The following is a 21,061-nucleotide window of genomic DNA, read 5'->3' as shown; positions in this document are numbered from 1 at the left end:
CGTTGGGATGTAGTAGAGTTGGTAGCAACTCTACGACAGAGCCAGTCGGGGGCACCGCAACGAAGAAGGTACGCCTGGTGGGGGCCGGACCAGCAATGGGCGGCGGTCCCCCTGTGACCCCGAAGGGAAGAGGAGATTCTCACACACCGCACCACCGTACCTGAACCCGCTGGGTTGAGTCCCCCTCACGTCCTGTGACAGAAAGCTTGGTTTCTGTTGCAAAATCGCTGCCGGTATGAACAGTTTTGATGCAAAATATTCACAGGCCAGTCTTTTGCATTTTCGTGTCATTAATTTGTCACGTCCCCAGTGTGTAAATGTCTTTAGCCAATTGGTGTCTAAATTCAGGGGCTACCCAGGATCTACACTGGTCTCTGAGACAAACTTCAGAGCAAAAAAATTCCATGGGTGTTCATGAACAAATTTGTACATACGACCGATTGATGAATGAGGCTCATCATTCGGGAATGGTTTGAGGAACATGATGAAGTGCTCAAGGTGTCGTCCTGGCCTTCCAAGTTCTCCAGATCTCAATCCGATTGGGCATCTCAGGGATGTGCTGGACTGACAAGTCCAATCCACAGTGGCTCTACCTTGCAACTTGCATGACTTGAAGGATCTGCTGCTAACGTTTTGGTGCCAGCTACCACAGGCCGTCTTCAGGGGTCTTGTAGAGTCCATGCCATGGTGGGTTGGCGCCGTTTTGGCGGCACACGGATGACCAATGGCTTATTAGCATGTGGTCATAATGTTTTGGCTCATCAGTGTACATAGGTGTCTATTACACAAGACTACGAGAGCCAGTGTGATCCAAAGTGTGTGTTTCAGTGAGCAATGGGGCAGGCCGTGCAGGTAAAAAAAAAAAAAAATTTTTGTAAAAATGCCACATGTACTTTTTGTAATAAATAAAATCAAGATTAAGAAGAGGTATATCACCCCGCTTAAAAATTTTACAAAATGAGAAACAGCAACAACTCGCCTGCAACCCATATTCTCCTTCACCGTTTCGTAGGCATCAAAACAAGGCACCACTGTGCGGAGGAGATGATTGGCTGAATGCATCCGGGTTATGAGACCCTCTGACATCACTCCGTGCCTCGTCGTGCTCTTATTAGTCACATCAGCTATATGGTGCTGAAAAATTAACCATTCCCCTCACCAGTGTGTTGAGCTGGGAGTCTGCCTTTCCTCAGCTAGACACAGAGACAAGAGACATCGCCGCATCTCTGCGTGAATAATGAGCTGCTTTCATGTCCGTGCGCTCTGAAAGGACGCGCTCACTCAGCAAGTTTGGATCTTGGCAGAATATGAAACCTGCTGCATCATTATCGGAGTGTAACTATGGAATGCCATATGCAGGGGAGGATGTTACAAAACACGACCGCTCCGCTTAAATTTGAAAATCCTGTGCAAAGGCAGTTTAATTTCACATTACGAGAGAAGGTAAACCCGGGGTTGTAATTTATGACTGACAGGTGCCGGGGTCAAAATCTGGTTTGTATCCATCAAATTAGTGAACGAAAGAAGAAGAAGAAGAAGAAAAACAAAACAATGCCTGACGTATGCAGGTACTGAACATTTAGCAATGATATAGTATGACTGCTTTGTAAAATTTACACCACTGGCCATAACTTAGAGCATATCTTCGGAGTTTCACGGACCAACGCCCCCCCTCCCGTGTCTCAAAAAGGCAATTTATGGTGTTGTGCTTTCTCTTCACCGTTTTGACAAGCTACGAGATTTACAACTCGAGTACCCTCGTGGCGAGGATTTTAGAAATTTAAAGTGACAGGCTTAAGATATGACAGCTGAAAGAATGTTTCTGTGCGTTTTCTGTGCGTGACCACAATACGTTATATCAGAGTTGGCAACGTTTGGCACAACTGTAACAAGCCACAGATGGTATACTCTACAGACACGCATCCAACAATGGCAAGGCCTGTACACACGTATTTTCAGCCATTCACACAGTGGAAAAAAAGTAATTAGGACAAAACCCAGGACAGAAAGACAATCCTCAGAGACCCGATTACACGCCTGACAAATAATAGAGAACATTGTCCTGATCACCTTTTCTCTCCTGCGACCAATAAATTGTAATCACAGCCAGCTCCCCCATAATCACGGCTTGGCTGTTGTATTTATTCAATTGGTTGGGGATTTTTCACTCCCTGAGTAAATAGCCAGGACCCATTTGTTGGTGCGGGTTGACTGGGGATAAACAGCCGTAAATCAGGGGGTTGGGTGCTGGTGGCGCTGCTGATATACGACAGGCAGGCACTGAGGGCTGTGGTAGCCAATCCATGGGGTCCATGCGGTCCAATGAAGGACACAGGCCCCAAGAAAAATACTGGGCCTATCTGTGGGAAAGGCAGCTCGTGAAATCATTATTTTTCTAATGAGATAAGGCGGCCATCGCTGGGGTGGCTGCTGCACTGATGCATCAACACCAAAAGACTGTGTTTAGTCTAGGGCAGTGACACACAAGGTAGAAGTTGTTCATCTCTGTCACTGGAATCAAGAGGGAAAGAGAGAGAATGAGACAATTGTGAAAGAAGGACACGAGACATGGAGGTTGGGGAGTGGGATGGGCTGGAGGATAGCTGAAACATGCCAGCAAATGAGAGTTGGAAACAAATTTGTCAATTAACCATTACACCCTTGACCATCTCTGAGTGGCACTTAATGGTGAGCCTTCATTACTCCCTCTTCACCTCATCTTCAGATAACAAACCAGCTTTCACCAAAGGTCTGACTGGGAGCCAGCCTGGAGCTCCACTCTGCCATATGCCAGCTAAAGCTGTTGGTTCACACGTTGGCTCATTCATCCATCTTTTGGGCCATCCCTAGTTCAAAGGCTTGGACAAACAGTGGTGGAATGTGACGGCGTCTGAAGGGGATCTGCGACCGTGGCCGGGCTCCTGATGTGGAGTGACGAGGGCGGCTCATTTTTCTGGGCCCACTGAGCTCCTAATGGCTTCCCTGATGGAGTCTTCACTTCCTTCGGCGGCTTAGCCAAACAGAGGGCCGCTCCCCTGGGAGCCCCCGGCGTCTGCCTGAATGATCTGATGGATCGCTGGATCATATCGACCCCAACAAATCAAGACAGCGCTGTCAGCCCCCACGGTTGGACTGCTGAGATCTAGTGAAACTGTCAGGCTGGGGTAGGAGGGGCCAGTGAAGAAAATGTAAAAAAAAAAAAAAGAGAGAGAGAGGAGAAGCTAAACTAGAAGAGAAATGAAGAAGAGTGGAGAGGTTACATGGGAAGCGGAGCGATCAGGAGAGGAAAAGAGAGGAGAGGAGCCCCATGCATTTCAGTCTCCATCACTCAGCCCTCTGTGGCCATCAAAGACACAGGGAGGTCCTAATGAGGTGGGGACCACCAGCAAATCATTAAGGCTTACGGTCATACGCAAACAAACACGTGTGTGTACACATGCACGCACACACACACACACACACGCATGGCATTAATCCTAGAAGATTCTGGGTGAAGAGAAGAAAGGAAGGAGAAATTAGCTTAGTCTGCTGGTGCCCTGGGCGTTATCAGAGCTCAGCCTCAGCCCTCTTGCAAGTCAGATGAAAGCAAAGATACTGGCTCAAGTTTTAACCCAGTGACTCAAACCCGCAGTACAGCGTACCGTTTCCCCCACGTTACAAAAAGATCCAGATTCCCAGGCCCCTTCTTTGGCTCAGTCCAGTCCAGCTGGACTAAACCAATCCTCATCTAATCTTCAGGCCTGGTCGAGAGCATCGGTTGCAGGCTTCCACCTCTCCTTTGATCCCCCGTATTTGTCCTAGTCATGTGTTTGGAAATCCAGCTCATCGTAGGGAGTGAGATGGATTTGAGGGGAACGTTTTCGTTCCTCCTCTGTTACTGCCAGAGCATGGGATGATACCGCCTGTGGTCTCTGGCAGGACTAAAAACCAGCCCCGAACAGGGAGGGGCTGTCCATCACGCCACAGGTGCACTCAAATACATGCTACACACACACACACACACACACACACAGACAGAGGACTATGGTGTTTCACAACTGCTCGACAAACGGTTTCTTCTCAGAACCCGAGACGGACCCGGGCGGATGGACCGTAACCCAAACTGCTCGCTTTTGTTTGCTTACTCGTACAATCACCATTCATGCTCTTCCTCAGCTAGAGTGCGCTAGCTGTCGAGCCTTAACGACACTATAAAGAGTCCGATTATGAGTCAAGGCAGATGGCGCCGATGCCAAGGAAATGCCGTTGGGAGGGAGGAGACGGGATGATGAGGGGGATGATGAAGACGATCTAAGGGACATCCGCTAGACTAAACAACGATTCCAGAGGATTTCAAATGGCGCGTTTTACAGGCAGCAGGCCCTGGGAAGGGGGAAGAAAGGAGGGCCCTGTTGTCAGAGGAGGTATGAGGCTGGACCTATTGTTTCATACAGGGCTTGTTCTGTTTTCAAAAGGCCACATAAAACCCTGACGATGCTCCCTCTCTCCCTCTCACTCCCTGCAGCACAAAGTAATGCGAGATGCCGAGGGAGGGAAAAATCCCAATTGAATGTGCTCTCTTTTCTTTCTGTCACATCCTGTGTTAACTCCCTCGTCACTACCGGGCCGCTGCCTCCCCATCTCTCTCTGATCTTCCTTTGGGTCTTTTGGCCTTTATCTTTGCTTATTTTACTCTTCCCCCCCCCCATCTCTCCTTCTGCCACCTCCTCTCTAACCCCTTTTCATCCTCCGGCGCTCTCTTCCTCTACATTCTTTTCTTTCCTTTCTGCCCACATCAAAGCCCTAGCAAGGGATCGCTGGCACATTCCTGGATAGCTCATGAAGAAAACCTGCATGTGTGTGTATGTTTGCTTTATGTGTGTGTGTGTGTGTGTTTGATAATGCCCGTGATGTGTACATGAATTCTTGCGTATCAGCGGAGAAAATGTACTCGGATCGTTGAGCAAAAATCTCTTCCTCACTCGCACTCCATATTTCACATCTTCATCCACATCAGAGGCATTGATAGAAGAGGCAGTGTATGTCTGGAAGAGGCCTAGCAGCAGCCCAACATGACGTTAATTCCACCCAAGTAGCACTTCATATGTCCGGCATAGCCTTGTGCAACAGCGGAGCAATTGTCGCCACTCTACAGCCCAAAAAAATAAAAAATAAAATTGTCTGTAGACGTGCATGTCTATCTCATCCTCCTGTTTGTGAAGGACCAGGTTTTAGTCTCGCTATACATATAAGTGTAGTGTGCATGGAGCCCAAAAGCAGTGATCAAAATTCCTGAGATGGGAGGTTTGTGTGTGCGTGCATGTGCGTACAAGTGTTGATCAAGGCTGAGATGAGCATTGAGGGCTTGCTGAGCTGAGCTAGCGGGCAACGGCTGTGGAGATCCCCGGGGGAGTGGGCCTTCACTGACATGGGAAGCCATAAATAAGGGCCCGGGGTGCAGCACCATGTCATGCGTCATTTGGGCCAGAGAGGCCTGCTTTATCCCCTCCCGTCACTGGGCCGCTGAGCGTGGCACCTCCTAGGGCGTAATACAAAACATATGGGCAGAGGGCGAGGTGCAGGAGCACCCCAGCATACCATACCCTTGCCTTGTCAGCAAAGCATCTCAGAACAAAAGCCCATATAGACTTGCATTTTCCCAGCGCTAACGCTATGCTATAGGGATGGTGGGCCATATGTTCATAGTGTAAGAAACAGTAATGTAATGATCATGTTTAGTTACTCTTGCTCGAAGGGCAAAGAACCCCAACATAAGTACAGGAATGAAACCTGGAGCAAGGCTCTGTCAGTTTTTTTTCCCTCAAATACCGAGGCAGACGAGACGTCTATTGCATGTACGAATGTGGTATTTCATCTTAACGCACGCATCACTATCCTTGAAAAGATGACACTTTCCTTTCACCATTAAAGGAAAGTATGACTTTTCCTTCACAAAGTAAGGAAACAATGACACGTTCTTTTTTACAGAGAAAGGAAACCGCCACCCAGAGGGGGCCATGTGGGAGGATCTATGTTTGTCCGCGATTAAATGTGCTAACTTATTCCAAGGTCTCCCATGAATCAGAGACTGAATAATACATATGAGATGAGATACAGTGCATGAAGAATTCATTAGTGATGCAACTGCTGCTTGTGAACACATTGGGTAAGAGGAGACAGTCAGCCTCAAGGCCAGTGACTCACTTACATGATCAACGACTGGACTGAAGACCAATGGAAAATAAAGGCACTTGCATTTTTGCTCAGAGAGGTTGAATTGTATGGCACTGACTCACATAGAAGTGAAGATACACCTACCAGAATAACAGCTTAACCACCCCAACACAAACACACACACACCCTGACATAATTCAGGTGTTGAGACATTGACTACCCCTTTGAGAATCACAAACTAAAATGAAATTAATTAATTTGTCATTTATATTGGGCTTTGTGGGATTAACAGATTTTTTTTTTTATTAGCATGGTCATAACAATAATCATCCAATGAGGACCTTATGCTTCATACTATATTTTGGGAGAGCTAGTGGAGGTTGACCATCTCACATATTGGTGATTAATTTCCTTGGCTGATTAATGGTAGCACATCGTGGGAGACTGGGGAAACACCCCTCTGATCTGGCTCCATGATTAGCTCGGTTTCCATCAGGTTTCCCCAGTGACTTCATAGCAGTGTTGCGTCACTTTGTCTCCACCTGCAGGGATTCACCTTTCCATACCAGAGGGGGAAGCTTCCATAATCCCGGACAATTCCATCACCCCTCCTCTCCCGGGGAGGAATGGAAAGCAGTGGGAGGAAAAGGCTGCCTTCAGGCGCTTGCTGTGGCATCAATGATAAGATAGTGATCGCTCCCAGGGGCTCAAACCACCCCTCTTTGGCTCTTCTTTATTTCCTCATCCCCCTTTCCGCTACCATTTTTTCTTTGTCCGAACGGTCTGCCCCATAACTCTTCCCCCATGCTCCTCTCCTTGGGTTTCTCCACTCCGATTTCAACATCACTCCAACTTCCATACGCCTCCAATGCAAACTAACTGCTAAGTGGTCAGGTGTGGGAGGTGAGCAGTGGCGCAAGCGGTGATTGGGTGGGGATGCAAATGGGATGGTTGAGGTTATCTCCCGGCTGGGAAACATCTCCCTATCGGAAGAATGGAGAGACATGAGCTGCTCCAAACCAAGCCAAGCTCCATGGCTTAAATCACTTCCTCCCATTTGCATCGATAATGAACTGAATGAAGAGATTGCAGTGAGCTATATCAATCACTAGTGAGCATATCAGTCTGTATGTCAGTGGGGACTGCCAGCAATTATCGGCCCAAGCCATTAAATTTAGTAACCCATTATGTCTTTGCTGTGGGTGAGTGATAGGAGCTTCCAAAATACTGTCCATCAAAAGTTTTTCCAAATGAAAAACATGGATCCTAGATGGCACTGCAATGACAGTTTCCCCTTTACAGAGAAGTCAATACACTCCAGTATTTTGTAATGATGACAACAGTTGTTGGTTTGCTTCAGCTCAGGACTTCAATTTAAGTTACACAAGGGAAAATAAAGTGATGGGCAAAGAGACAAGGAGGAGAATGGTAAGTGAAAAACGGAAAAGAAGAAAAGAGAAGAGGAGCTATAGGGATGAGTCCTGGAGGGGGGTGACAGTAAAGCAGAAAAATGGGGGATGAGGGGAGTCTTTTTGTGACACCCACCAGCTGCATACACTAATCCCTCCACTATCCTCCACCACAGGCCCCCTATATTTTCCTGTCAGAGGAGGCAGTAAGTGTGGATATCTGGTGGACGAGAACATCCGGTAACAGGAGAGGACTCGCAGTCAGACAGCGTTTTACACCTCTTTCCTCCCGTCTCTTCCTCCTCACAGCCTACTCCGCTCCTCGTCCTTCACTTTTAACCACTTCGTATACACACAAGGGACAGGCCTATAAAACTCTCTACAGTGTTTCTTATTACCCAGCATGCCCGTTGGGCCCATAAGCTGCAGTCGAATGTTCCATCCCGTAGTTTACTTCTGAGAAATAGTGAGCATGCCTGTGAGCTGCGGTGCAGCAAAGGCCAAATCAGACCCATCACGCATTAGCGAGCCCCTTACATGTTATGAAAACCCGGCCCTGTGTGTAATGCAGAGACAGAACATGTATAAGCCATGTTTACTGAAAACAATAAATTCCAGTATGCTTATATCATGAAGAAGCCAGTGCAGGTTCAAGCCCCCTCCAGCCAGACCGCTCATCTGACTAACAGGTCCAAGGCCCGGGCTAATTAAGCAAAGATGGTCTGCACTGGAGGAAAATGCAACGCAATGCATGCTCAAAGTATATTTTAGAATATTTGCATAACGCTGTCATTATGTTTAAGTTTGAGGGCGGTGTGCTGGTCACAAGATATTCATACAGGATCCCAACAGCAACGAAACCAGAGCAATGGTCCAGTCTGTAAACGGTTAGCCGGAGCAGCTGACTGGGAGCAGGACATGATCTTCCACATGGATGGCACTCAGAAGAAACTGAGTAGGGCCTTACAATGCTCCAAAAAATGAACAAGTTAGGATAACTTGTATCATTTAAAAAAAAAACAAATATATATATATATATATATTAAAAAAATGGTGATGTAATGTCAATCACTTCCCAGAATGAACTTGCTTTGCTGGAAAATCTTGACATTTTACAGCGATAAAGAAGAGTTTCCGTCTTCCTTTCGAGCCTAAAAGCTGGACCCCCCCACCCCCCACCCCCCCCACCTTGCAAAACAGCATCTACAATTTGTGTGCAGTAGCTCTACAGAGCATGTAATAACCCATTCTCTGTGGTGATCCTGAGATGTTATCTACATAAATGGGAACTGGTGCTTAATCCGTTGTGGTCGGGTTTTTATGAGGCACCTCACACATTTTTACAGCATGGCAAACAGACAGTAAACACTGAGCAGGCGCTGCGCTTTAACACATGATTAGGACACAGCTAATTAGATTGCAGACAGTAAAACTGTGAAGAGAATCGTAAAAGAGAAAGACAGCAGGGGCAAACTTGAGGAAGGGATCAGGTACAACAAGTCTGGAAACCACAGAGTGCTCACTGACAAATGAGCCGGGGCTTCTCTTTTCTGTTGCTCTCTGTGGTGAAAATGTAAATAGCAGACTTTTGAAGGTAAAGAAGAACCCCCCCCCCCCCAATCCAAACCCCTACATCATCATGTCCCTTCCCTAATCTCCATGTCTGCAATCCATCCTTCTCCTCCTATGCAATGGCTGGTCCAATGAATCAGGGGTTAGGGTACTAATGGAGGACCTTGTGGCCTTGTGAGCCTTTGGAAACAACCCCCCCACCCCCTTCTCACTCTCCCTGGTCTCTTATAAATCAAGCAGGCTTCATTGAGAGTGGCCAGAGTCCTCTGTGATGTCCCAGCCATGTCTCATTTCAAAGTCCTCCTCTAGGCTCACACGGTTCCACATTTACTCACTGGGCACAAGGGAGGGGTGTGTGTGTGTGTGTGGAGGAGGGTGGGTGGGTGAGGGGGTGTGGTGTATGGGGTATGGAAGAGAGAAGAAAAGAGAATGAAAAAAAAAAAAGAAGCAGAAGGAAATCAGGAAAAGAGAGCGTGTGTGCCAGAAGAAAGCGGGGCCTCCTCAACAAATGTTTGTCTAATAACTACGCCGAATTAGACCGCTCATGTGAAAGCATTTACAATAAATCCCAACATTTAGGGAAAACAATGTTTCTCAAAGTCATTAGAGCATCACTCTGAAACAGTACACATGTAGTATGCGCTCCTCCGGAGGCGTGCTCCTGCTAGTGTGTGTATATGCCCGCCTCGTAATGCAAAAACGCCCTCCCTCACGAGCACATGTACATATTGCAATGCATCTATGGAACTGCAATCAAAACATAATTTCCCTTCCTTCATGGTAAATTGACGTGGGTACACTATGGAAGTATAAGCGATTGTTGAGATAATGACGTTCTGTGGTTTGCATTTTGTCTATGTATTCATAACAAAGCCAGATGAGTTACATATGTCTTGAACACGGGGAATGTTTTCCCGGCTACAGGTTTTGTTGTTACACAGTCCTTCCACACCGACATCATTTGAGAAAAACTGGGAACACGTAATCAAGACCAGCGGTGGACACTGACCATCTTGTCGGGGGGACAGGAAAACCAACATGAGTCAGGATTGTCAGTACAATATGAAAAATCCTGGCACTCTCAGTGATAGCAACACAGTGGTCAGCACAGCTGGTGCAGCTCGTGTGAAAGTCTGCAGAATAACTACATCGACTGCTTTTGTGCTGAGGCAATATAAAAAGGGGGTGATTTTGAAATGCACATTGAAACACAGCAACTCACATTCGGTGCACCTGATTGCACAATGCACCACAGTGTTCCCATGTCAGTGGATCAAAGTCTGGGGGTATAATTCTTTCCTAATCATTCTTAATCTCTAAACCGAAGATAGCCGTCATATAAAACAGGGCCGTCTTCTGCTCAACCAGCCGGGACATGCAGCGGGGAAGGTAATCTGACTTTTTGGGGGGGAAAAGAAGAAGGAAAAAAAAAAATCACCGTGTGCATCATCTCCTGTTCCAAGCTCCACTCTTATATCTTCCTCTCACATTTAGGTAGTGACAGTGTGGTTTGCTTAAGCTTTGCTTATCTCCTTGAAATGCAAAAGGTGGGACTTCATTTGCATGTAAAGCAGAAACAAGGTGTCACTTGTGACTTTATTTACAAAGCAAATTTGGATGATCCCAGAGAGAGTGCTGGGAGGTATGTTGGCAAACACACACACACCCACGCACGCACACACTACACACACACAAACATGCCCCCCCACACACACAAACATGCCCCCCCCCCCCCACACACACACACACACAGTGGGAGAAAAGTAAAACGCCTGTGTTTACTTAAACCACGGGAGTGTGTGACACCTCAGTCGTAATTGGTGTTAACCCCCGATGTGGCCGTTTTCACGGTTGTTTCGTGATGTCTGGTCTTTGAGGCCTGAGAATGCGCTAACGTCAAGATGAGAGGAAGGTGGGGTGGGGGGGATGGGGTGGGACGGTGTGGGGGTTGAGACAGACGAGGAAATGTTACCCCAGCCGCTACGCTCATGTCCATAGCTCAAGTACTGTGCTACCGACGATGGTTCTTGAATAGGGACGGTAGCACTGTGCCTCGAGAGATGTTTCTACAGTGCTGCAGCAGAAGCTAGGACCAGGACGGCGTATAAGGGAACCGTTTTAGAGGCTCATTCATGACCCAGGGAAGTAAACGGAAGAGCGCTCACATCATCTTGCGGCTTCTTGAATGGAGTCAAGGGAAAACGATTCATCTATGACAGGCTGTATTGGGAGAGCGAGAGAGAGACAGACTGACGGAGAGAGACAGACTGACAGAGACAGAGCGAGAGACAGAGAGACTGACAGACAGAGAGACAGAGCGAGAGAGAGACAGACAAAGAGAGACAGACAGACAGAGAGAGAGAGATCCTGTTTTGTACAGATGTAGTCCTGTCATAGAAATGTGAGTGATAGCCTGTAATTTGGGCAAGACATCCTCTAATTGTATAATGTATGAAGGAAATCAAAAACAACTTTCACAAATGAATAACTAAGCTAAGCATCTAGGAGATCTGGTGTCATTAACTTGGGCAAGCAACAAGAGAGGATAATTACAACAAACAATACCACTCATTGTACAGAGTGTGTGTGTGTGTGTGTGCATCTGAGAGGCGAGACCGTACAGCTGCAATTACTGTCAGCTTGCGATTTGCAATTGGAGCACTCTGTAATGATTAATACTTAGAAGCTCTTAACCACGAGACGTGTGTCACATATCAAGTTAAAGGGCCATTTAAAATCCAGAGCTTTTCCTTGGAGAGCTGAATTGTAATGCTTCCAGAAATGACATACAACACAGTTCCTGCCACCCCCTCCACCCACCAAAGTACAGAAAGACTTACAAGTGTACTTCCCTGCTTTATCTGTGCGGCGTCCTAAACATGGCAGTCGGGGAAACGGTGGAGAAGCAGACTGGGAAGCTGTGCACATATTACCCCCCCCCCCCCAAAAAATGTGTACGTGCACTCTCTTTGCGTGCCCTTTGCATTCAACTGCAGCACCGGGGAACATAGCCGGGGTCAAAGAAGCGGGATGGGAGTTTGTAAACAATTTCTGCTGATTATTAAAGCGGCGAGACGCGGTTCTTTGCAGATTGGAAAGCTAATTATGTTTGTGCGACAGAAGACGTTACCTCAAAGGGCGTCAAATCTCACACGTTGTCACAGAGTGATGACAAAGCAGGGAGTGAGATAAAATACCGACCCTTTATCTCCGAGACCTTTCCAGCGGGGCAGCCTATCACTCAGTATCAAATGACATTAAGTTAATGAGCCGAAGACGCTACAAAGAGCACTAGGTAGCGAATTAGCTGCCTGGCTAGGGTAAATGCCTCCCACGGGGGTGATGAGTGAGCAGAGGTGTGATTGGTTAAGAGTTGTTTATCACTGCCAAACTCGGCGACCAGACAAACCTGCGGGAAATCACACGCCGGGCTTAACAGCATCGAAAGCGGCTCGGCCACCGCCAAACATCTCGCTTCTCTTAACATGGCGTTGATAATGAATCTGGCACCTTCGCTCGGCTTCGAAGCAATCACAGAGAGCTGGCAGGTATGAAAAGGAGAGCGGAGCCCCGTTCACGCATGCCGCCCAACCCGGAAACCTTCCCTCGGTTTTACGTTTCCGGCTCGTCGTGTATCGGCGATTTGCCCGCTCGAGGTCCAGTAACGTTTACGGAAACATTACAAATGACGATAGCTTGACCGGCAGCCGTCAGATTGCTGCACGACAAGGCTTTCGCCGGAGCGAGCGAGTCGATCATCAGCGTTACATCTACGAAGGTTGATGCGGGACATTTATTTGTAGACCAATGAGAGTAAGAGCACGTTAGACCAAACACTATCTATATAAAATCGCTTGGTTTTGTGTTAACTTTTTTTTCCTCTTCCTCAAAAATACAAATTTTTCTTTTCTAGTTGCGTTGTCCCGCACTTTACAGGTGCACACTGACAAAAAATGACCGACTGACAGGGAGCGAGACTGAGAAGACGAGTGATCTTCTACCACCGAGGTGAAACCAGTCGATAGCAAATCGATGCCCACTTTCTTCTAAAAATGCACGGCCGGTATTGTGCGCTAGTCAGATCGAGCTCCCTCCCCCTCACAAAATCCCACCCAGCAGTTCTGCTTCATTCGGATATACAACAGAACGTGGAAATATGCAGTAGTCTGAACGCCGTTTCATGGGACCTTTAAGAATAACAGCGTGTGACATACATTCTTCTCCTCCCTGCATCGTGTACAAACGCTCGATCCCAAACCACCACGGTGAGAGATGACTTTTAACCGCAGGGAGAACATGACATGAGTCACATGTAATGCTGGCCAAGTGAGATCACCTTGGAATAGCGGGCCGTTTCTATAATCTGGAGAATGGGAGGTCTGTGTCGATGGTAATTCATACTGCTCATGAAACATGACACAAATCCAGGCACTTTGTCACACCGCATTAAGGCAGGACTGACAGACAATGGGGCATTACGCAACAACACGCCCTAACGCTAGTAAGACTGAAGGACAGTATGGAGTTTTGCACCATCCCCCTGCCTTCAACTACATAAAGAGTGACACTTGGTGGTTTTGCAAGATTAAATTTCATTGCAGAGAACATTGAATTGTAGTCCGCTGTTTCGGCGTGTGAATACGTTTTGAAATGCAATGGGCCGGACCGAGTGATGTGTGTGTGTACGTTTAATTCCACACTCAATATAGAGGCCAACACTCCCTTCATTATGTGGCCGCCTCCTCTCAAGTGGCTACTTGGAGCTATCAACAAGGCCCCTAATGGGCAAGTTCATGTTTATTCAGTCCTCAGTGGCCATTTGCTGCCTCTATTCTTCAGACCCTATTGACACAAAACAGAGGAGCTGCTCAGCAGCAGTTACCCCTCTCTCTCTCCCTCTCTCTCTTTCTGTCTTTGTCAATCTCTCTCATATTGCCACTCAATCATTTTCTCTCCCCCTCCCCCCCTCTTCCATGTTGGAGATGTCTCTTGTGAAGTTCTCTCTCTGCATCATCTGTCTTCCTGCTCCCTCCTCCTCCTCCTCCATCATTCTTTCACTGCTGCTCTCCTCTCCCGTCACAGTCTAATCTCCTGGTCTGAAAGGTGTTTCCTGAGGAGGGCATGTGGGCAGACAGGCAGGACTGACGGATCGCTCCGTGCTTCACTTTGTCCTCTCTCCAGGGCGGGAACGGGTTGGGGCTGGGGGGCCCCCCGACGGTGGGCGAGGGTGAGGTGATGATGATGAGAAGATAAGTGGGGGATCTAAGTGTTTGAGGAAGAGGGTCTCTTACACGTCTCTCATACAGACCCGACTCTTTCTTAAAAGCAGCCAGCTGAAGCGAAAGGTCGTTTGGTGGCGCTCCCAGCTGCACACCGCCTTTCTGAGCCCTCTTAGAAAAAAGATCTAAACCATATAGACAAGCCGTTGCGTAAGGTAGACATTTTGACAGGATGTACTTCGGGAGAAAATCGCCAAAGGCTCCCAATCCCGTCGCTGCAGGCAGGTACTATATTTGCACCTTCAAAAAAAAAATTATCCCGTTTTCACGAGAGGAATTAGGCTCGACAAGCCCAGGGTCAACTCAGTTAAAAACTGAAAGCATAAAACTATACTTTCAGTTCAATTCATGCGCGAGAAAACAAAAGTGCAAACACAGTCATACAATCAGTAGGACAAACACTATCAGCCGGCCTGACAACACAGATTAGGGCTGATTCATGGGGCTTTTTTTTTCTTTCCACATCCAGTGATTTACTGTAGAATGTGCCCAGGTGCCGTGTTTGGTTACACAACACTGGCACATAAAGGGGAGACAGACAGGACAGAGAAAGGGAGAGGAGGTCGTCCGACAGCTGTCTGCCTGGTTGGGTAACAGTCCGCTGGGACCCCCTGAGAGGAGCCCTGCCTTGAGTAACGTCTGTGCTCCAGCCGGGAAGGAAACTTCAAACGGCAGCCTCGCGGAAACCTCCGCCCCTTCTCCAAGCTCCCTTCTCCTCCTGCTCTCGGCGGGGGACCTCTGAAGACCATCCCAGCAGTCACCGCACTGTGAATCAGACCCCCGATGCCCTACACCCACCCTCCGCTGCTGCCACAGTCTCCCAACAGGTGTCCCCCCCCCCCCCCCCATCTCTGATACATTTCTCCCTGCCAAGCAAGCAATTATGAAAGGCCTCTGGACCTGACAAGAAGGAATGTGTATGACATGTAAATGGATCCCCCCCCCCCCCATCCTGTAGCCCTGTCCCTTCCTCCTCCATTACCTTGTCTCAACTCTGCTGGCAGCAAACGAGCGTGCACCGGGGGCAAGGTCAGACGCCCAATTAATTGAAGTGAAACCAACCAATGTTTTGTTTCTGTAGGGAGGGTTGTGTAACTTCATGTCACGGCTTTGTGTGTGCGTGCGTGCGTGCCTGTTTGTGTGTGTTGCGGAGATCGTGAGATCAAGCGTGTAAAGTGAATGGTGTTTTTGGCGGAGCAGGACTGTTTCAGTAAGGTAATGATGTTAGCCTTGTGAAAGAATGTTTTAAGTGATTGGGGTTATCGGGCTTATCTCAGCAGAAAAAAAAAAAAAAAAAAAAGCCAATTCAGAGACTTCTTAAGGAAAGTGAGGCTTTGCACAACACGAGGAAAACAAGAAAAAAATTTCAGCAGCAATTTAGAAGTTTGGCAGGCTGCTGCACACAGCATGTGAAATAAATATTCAGAAATCCTCCTACGGGCTATAGCCCTCATTACCTGAGTGTTGGGAACCCATCTAAAACACATTTTAATCCCGATCCACTGTTCACGGGTGTCATTTCGGATCAGTTAAAAATGTGCTCTTGCTGCAGGAGACCCGTGGAGCCACAGCTGACACTCTGGGAGACATGGCCCCTGGGACCGTGGTGGCTCAGCTGAGGACATTACTGCACGCAAAGTAGCCGTCCACGCACACATGCTCGCACGCACACACGCTTACATCAATGCATTCTTTCTCTCCTCTGTCTCTGTCACACATGCACACACGCACACACAGTCACACAGTCCAGTGGCAGACAACAGTCGCCCTGTCATCTTCGATTTCGGGCCGTCCATGTTGGACTAGCGACACCTCGGACAGAGCCCAGTGGGCCCCGGCCCCCCTAGTGTCCTGCTGCCGCCACGGAGCGGCTGCCAAAGTAGTTATTTCAGCTCTGCGGAACAAACAGAAATAAGCCCTGTGTAACAAGCGACGCAGGGCCGCTCGTAATAAAAAAGAAAACAAAACAAAAAACCAAATAACAACAACAACAACAAAATAAAACTGCTAAATATATCCCTGTGCTAATTTGGCTTTGCAACGTGCAGATGTCAGCGAAGCAAGTGTGGCCGTGACTGAGCAGGAAGTGATGTGACCTGAGGAGCGGTTCAGTGGGCCACATGGCCAGCAGATCCCATCCTTGGTCAGACAGAGTGCCTCCAAGATTAAGTCCAGTCTGTGACCTCATGAGAGCTCAACTAAAACTAATCCTACAGCCGAAACTGGGGACAGAGAGCTTAAAAAAAGGGGGCCTTTAAACTCAGGCAATGCTAAAACGGGGTGAGAAAAATAAATTAGATACATAGATCGATAGACACTCAGACAGTCAGTTTTATCCCACAAAGCTGGAAAAATCAATCGGGTCAGCAACAGCAGTGAAACCAGGCAGGCCCTATTAAAGGTGCAGTGCGGTTTATCCTATTATGACCCTCTTCCAACAAACCCTCCTCACAGGCAGTCCCAACAGCACCACGATAACAGGTCAGGTATCAGAACATCCATCCAGAACTTCGAATAAACCAGAGTGAGCTTAAGGTTGGAAATAAAATCAAAGATGTGGCCTTCAGTCAAAACTCGGAAAAAAGTTTTAAATTTAAAAAACTGAACCCAAAAAAAAGAGGGATGTGTTGACAAACGATCAACATCTCTGGGCAAGGTTAGGCATGGCTAGCAGACCCTGGGCTAACATGTGTTAGACAGATGGCACTGAGTAGATGGCACACGAGGTCAGAAAGAGCACCCAGCTGTTTATCTCTCACACACTCAGGCCCTCCAGGAATGTCTGGACAAGGCCAAGGATCATGACAGGTAAGAACATTCGTGTGTGTGCGTGTGCGTGTGTGTGTGTGTGTGTGTGTGTGTGTACACGCACATGTGCACGCACAAGGCTGTTGATAAAAAGCAGACCACTACTACAACTATGTTCCTTTCACCAATTGCCACCGTTTCCCATCCAAAAACTGATCACTGGCTTTTCGCTGTTCATCACTGTTGTTAATCTCCGCTATTCTTTTTTTTTTTTTTAATTTATTTCTGATTTTCCCCTTTTTTCTCCCAATTTAGTGGCCAATTGATCCCTATTTTAATTCAAACACCCACCCTCGTATTGCATGCGTTCGCCAACTGCATCTCTCCGGCCGGCAGTCTCGAAGGAAAGCGCCTCCCCACTTTCGTGACAAGGCGAATCCAAGCCGAACCACTGTTTTTCCGACACACACAGAGACGCATTCACATGACGAACACAAGCCGACTCCGCCCCCCTCCCGAAGACAGCGTTGCCAATGATTGCTGCTTCATCGAGTCCGGCCATAGTCGGATCTGACGAGACCGGGGCGCGAACCCCAGTCCCCAGTGGGCAACTGCATCGACACCAAGCCGACGCTTAGACCGCTACGCCACCGCGGACCCTAATCTCCGCTATTCTAATATATCAGAGACGGATTAACTAATTACCTAAAATATCCTACGCAGTATTTACTGCACCGCATTTCCTGTTGCAGGGCTCGCAGGACGACAGACCCGGTGTTTCCTTCAACTACCACCGCTGCCACTGTTATCCCGGTAGTCAAGTAAACATGCCCATACATCTCCTGCATATTTTAAAACACCGTTTGAAAACACATTCATCTCTGGAAACGTGCATGACACTTTGTTTACACGAGCCGTTTTATAGTGTTAACTAACAAGCGATTTTGCATCAAATCTCTCTCTTGTCGCGGCCATGCGTTTCTGTATGTTTTCACTTGCGTTTCACAAAGTCCTCTTTTGTCACGCTTTAAATATGTCAGTTCTGTTTATGGTGGATAGCTGCTTTATCACTAGGGTGTAATCCTCTCATGATTCATAAGTTTGTCTTCTTCCCACATCCTCCACATCTTTTCTATATGCATCACGGACAGAGCTGTGGAAAGGATCTCGATCTGGCTGTTAATCTGTTGTGCTCGCCTATCTGACAGAAAACTCTGTGAGACGGCAGATAACACAGCAGGAAATCCCCAGGCAGACATGTAGTGTGCTTGACTTGAGTTACTGGACATCAGTGTGTGTGTGTGTGTGTGTGAGTGACACAGAGAGAGAGAGAGAGAGAGAGAGAGAGAGAGAGAGAGAGAGAGAGAGAGAGAGAGAGAAGCTCCAGGAAACAGTTATCATTCCATCACCACAGATCTCCTATCCATTCTCACCAAATTTACAATGTCTAATTACACAGATAAGGGGTCTTTGTGGGTGTGTGTGTGTGTGTGTGTGTCCACGTGGCATAGGAAACATGGAAACCCTTTGGCACCGTCCACTTGCGATACATAGCAATGACAGACCACTTGGAGGGCTGTGTGTTGTCCGTCTGTTTAGGACTCACTAGTGTGTGGTTGAGCCCATTCTTCAGACTTACAGGTAACTTGAAGGACCTCATTAGTGCTTCAGTAAATGCATGCCGACCTTGAAACACCCCCGCCCCCCTTCGCCAGCCCTGCCCTGTTGTCACATCAGCCTACATCACAGACGGTGTGCACTCATTGTGAAGGAAGAACCATCCTGCGGGCCTACTTTGTTCACCAAGTGTTGCTGGGGGCCAATGGGGGAGCCCCCTCATTGTTGGGTTCTCCTTGCTTTTGTGGGCGTGCTCCTCACTGTACTGAGGAGAGAGAAAGAAAAGGCCCTCTCTAACAGTCCGTCATGCCCCACTGCTCCTGGCAACAACAGGTCTGGAGGACACAGCCCTGCCTGGCCTATATTTGCTTGGCTCTAAGCTAGCGGTGGCGGCACTAGCCCCCCATCAGCAGTCCCGTCCGGGGCCGCACTGGGCCAGGCCAGGCCAGGCCAGGGCTTTATTAAAGCTTTGAAGAGCGCAGAACAAAGGGGTGTCCTATGTTTAGATGATATAATGTAAGCAACCGGTTTTCTGCTTGGGCGACACAAGACAAAGACCTTCCTGCTGAATATGGGAGTGAGAGAGGGAGAGAGAGAGAGACAGGGAGAGAGAGACAGCCTGAAAGAGCGAGCGGCAGGGGCGCCGCAAATAAACTCCAAGAGATCCCAAACATATTTTGGGATAGTAATTACTTTGAAGGAGCGAGAGGCCTTGAGAGCAAGGATGCAGGTGGAGCTGAAGGTGTAATGGGAGTCTTGTTTGGGAGGGGGGCAGAAAAACAATTATCAGCCACAGAGAATGACTGGTTTTGATGTCCTTCGCATGGTGATTAATGATAGAGCCATAGAGCCAATTCTGCTGGGGTAATGAGAGACTGTAGCCAGCAACCCCTACAGTATATGGCCTCTGCACTGCACCTGGCTGTACCTCTACTTCCACAGTAAGTGGAGCCTAATCAGACACCCAAGGCCCATTTGTTACGAGGACTCGCACAGCTGTGACTCTGATCCAACCACCTCTCTCTCTCTCTCTCTCTCTCTCTCTCTCACACACACACACACACACACACACACACACACACACACACACCATTACCTGGTCATGGCTGGCTTGGATGGTGCTCCCGGTGCCGTGGAAAGTCATCTGTACAGGGGAGAGGGTCAGGTAGGTCACAAACTCCTTACCGCTCTGTCCATCACTGTACTGCACCTGGAAGGGTGGGAAAAGGGAGAAGCGTGATATCCCACATGTGAAGAAATACACGGTTTATGTATAACACACACGTATGACAGAAACAGATATGCTAAGAGCACGAAGGCACTGGAATCGAGCCTTCGGCGGGATTCGGTCTGCCTTGTTCTGAAAGTGGCTGGCTACAGGGTAAATCCAGCATGTCTAACTACCGTCGGAGAACATTTGTGGCCAATTTCTCCATCTTCGAGAGATGGCAACATAGGGGGGCAAGGGTGTGTGCGTTTGTGTGTGATTTGTGTTTTGGGTTGTAGTGTGTATGCGGGCTGGGGGGTAGTGATGACATCATTGGCGACCCCTCATCATTGGGAGGTTAACTCTGCAGGCATTCCTAAATGCTGTGCAATCAGGGCTGTTATGACATGATTCTCCTTGGGGACAATCTGCTCCTGAGATCCAAAGGCTTGGGTAATATTGCCTGCCTGTCTGCCCTACTTCTCGCGTGTGCGTGTGTGTGTGTGTATGTGTGTGCGCGCGCGCTTGTGGGGTATTTACTTGGCCTACTTCTACTCAGGACAGCTGTGTGGGCAGATTAATAAAAAGCACAAATAACTTTACTCGTTGAGTACATGTTTAACACAAAAAACCCCAACAACAATAAAAAAAACCCACACAGCTAGCAGAGAGGAAGCAAAACAAGAGAAACGGCGAGAGGAGGGGAGGGCTGGGCCGGGCCGGGCCGGGCATCGGTATCTCCCCACGCTCCTATAATCTACAGAGTTGAAATGAGTGCACCTTCATTTCATCCCCCGAACCCATGCAGCACAGGGCAGGCTGTCACCCCGGTTTCCGGCCCACGGTAATGAAGGCTATTCGTCAAAGTGGCAAACATCTACCATCTGTTTTGGAACGCTTTAATGAGAAAACGTTGTGTATTGCATAAATACATTATTCATACTTTCCAAGACAATGTGTCACTTACATTAACTGGAATGTGGGGGTGAGCTGAGGGAAACGCCTGCTGGCGTTGGGAAATGTACACAGTGTAGGCAAGAGTGTGTGTGTGTGTGTGTTTGTATGTGTGTAAACCC

At 48.1% G+C, this 21,061-nt stretch overlaps 1 protein-coding gene across 1 annotated transcript in view; it reads right to left on the bottom strand.

The window, feature by feature from the left end:
- The window catches only part of stau2 (staufen double-stranded RNA binding protein 2), a 94,295-nt gene that overhangs the window by 7,140 nt on the left and 66,094 nt on the right, over nucleotides 1–21,061 (bottom strand). The window contains exon 13 of the mRNA XM_056299279.1: nucleotides 19,875–19,988. Within this exon, the coding sequence (XP_056155254.1) occupies nucleotides 19,875–19,988 (114 nt within the window). The remainder of the gene's footprint in view (nucleotides 1–19,874; nucleotides 19,989–21,061) is intronic.

Source organism: Lampris incognitus, chromosome 19 (genome assembly GCF_029633865.1).
Source record: "Lampris incognitus isolate fLamInc1 chromosome 19, fLamInc1.hap2, whole genome shotgun sequence".
Lineage (NCBI taxonomy): Eukaryota > Metazoa > Chordata > Actinopteri > Lampriformes > Lampridae > Lampris > Lampris incognitus.
This window is presented reverse-complemented; position numbering and strand designations above follow the sequence as displayed.